This window comes from Mesitornis unicolor, unplaced genomic scaffold (genome assembly GCF_000695765.1).
Source record: "Mesitornis unicolor isolate BGI_N332 unplaced genomic scaffold, ASM69576v1 scaffold24561, whole genome shotgun sequence".
NCBI classification, from domain to species: domain Eukaryota; kingdom Metazoa; phylum Chordata; class Aves; order Mesitornithiformes; family Mesitornithidae; genus Mesitornis; species Mesitornis unicolor.
In genome coordinates, this window is record NW_010164788.1 from 4,541 (window position 1) to 5,320 (window position 780).

The 780-nt window shown below is 62.8% G+C and overlaps 1 protein-coding gene across 1 annotated transcript in view; it reads right to left on the reverse strand.

Annotated features, from left to right (window-relative positions):
• Window positions 1-516: 516 nt before the first annotated feature.
• The window catches only part of CLCN7 (chloride channel, voltage-sensitive 7), a gene marked incomplete at its 5' end in the record, with an annotated part of 12,360 nt that continues 12,096 nt past the window's right edge, over window positions 517-780 (reverse strand). The window contains 2 exons of the mRNA XM_010194435.1: window positions 517-603; window positions 727-780. The exon at window positions 727-780 is cut by the window's right edge and continues 4 nt beyond it. Coding sequence (XP_010192737.1) covers window positions 517-603; window positions 727-780 — 141 coding nt within the window. The remainder of the gene's footprint in view (window positions 604-726) is intronic.

Here is a 780-nt window from a genome sequence, read left to right on the forward strand (position 1 = left end):
GCAAGCACCATGCCCCAGGGCTCAGCCTGACCCAGCCAGCAGGAGCATAAGGCAGGGGGGACAGGGCCCTGGGAGCAGGAGGGAGGCCCACCATGTCCCTCCACTCCCTACACAGGCCCTGCAGCAGGGCTAGGCCCTGAACAGTGCAGAGTGGATGGATGAGGCGATAGGGGCCATGTGCCATGGCAGAGGGCACTCAACTCAGCAGGGCACTTCTGCTCCCCTTGGCACACTCCAGACTTCACCCAACCCACAAGGAGAGCCTATGCCAGGAGCTAATGGAGCCAAGGGTGCATTTTGATCCCCTGGGGAAGCAGAGGAAGGAGTAAGAAGGGGAGGCAGTAGACATGGGAAGGCAGCAACAGGCAGAAGAGCCGAGGGAGCACAGACGTGCCGGTGCTCCAGGCACCATGATGCCTGCATAGGCTGGCCCAGTCCTCTCCTCACCTCCCACCAAAGGGGATCCCCAGCTCTGAGGGGCTGGGGTGCATCTCTGCTGAGCAATGCTGCCCTGCATCACGTCTGTGCCAGTGAGAGCTCCTCCAGGCCTTCCTTCCCCAGCCGGTACCTGGCAAGGTCCTTGCGGGTGACCATGCCCACCACCTGCCAGGGAAGGGATAAGGTACAGCCCCACGCTGGCAGGTAGAGCCTGGACACAAGGGCAGCGTGTCCCCCACCTGGGCCTGAGGAGACCAGGCTGACTGCATGCCACAAGCAGGGACTCACCTCGTTGCGATTGTCCACAACCACCAAGTGCCGCAGTCCCAGGGCTCGGAAGAG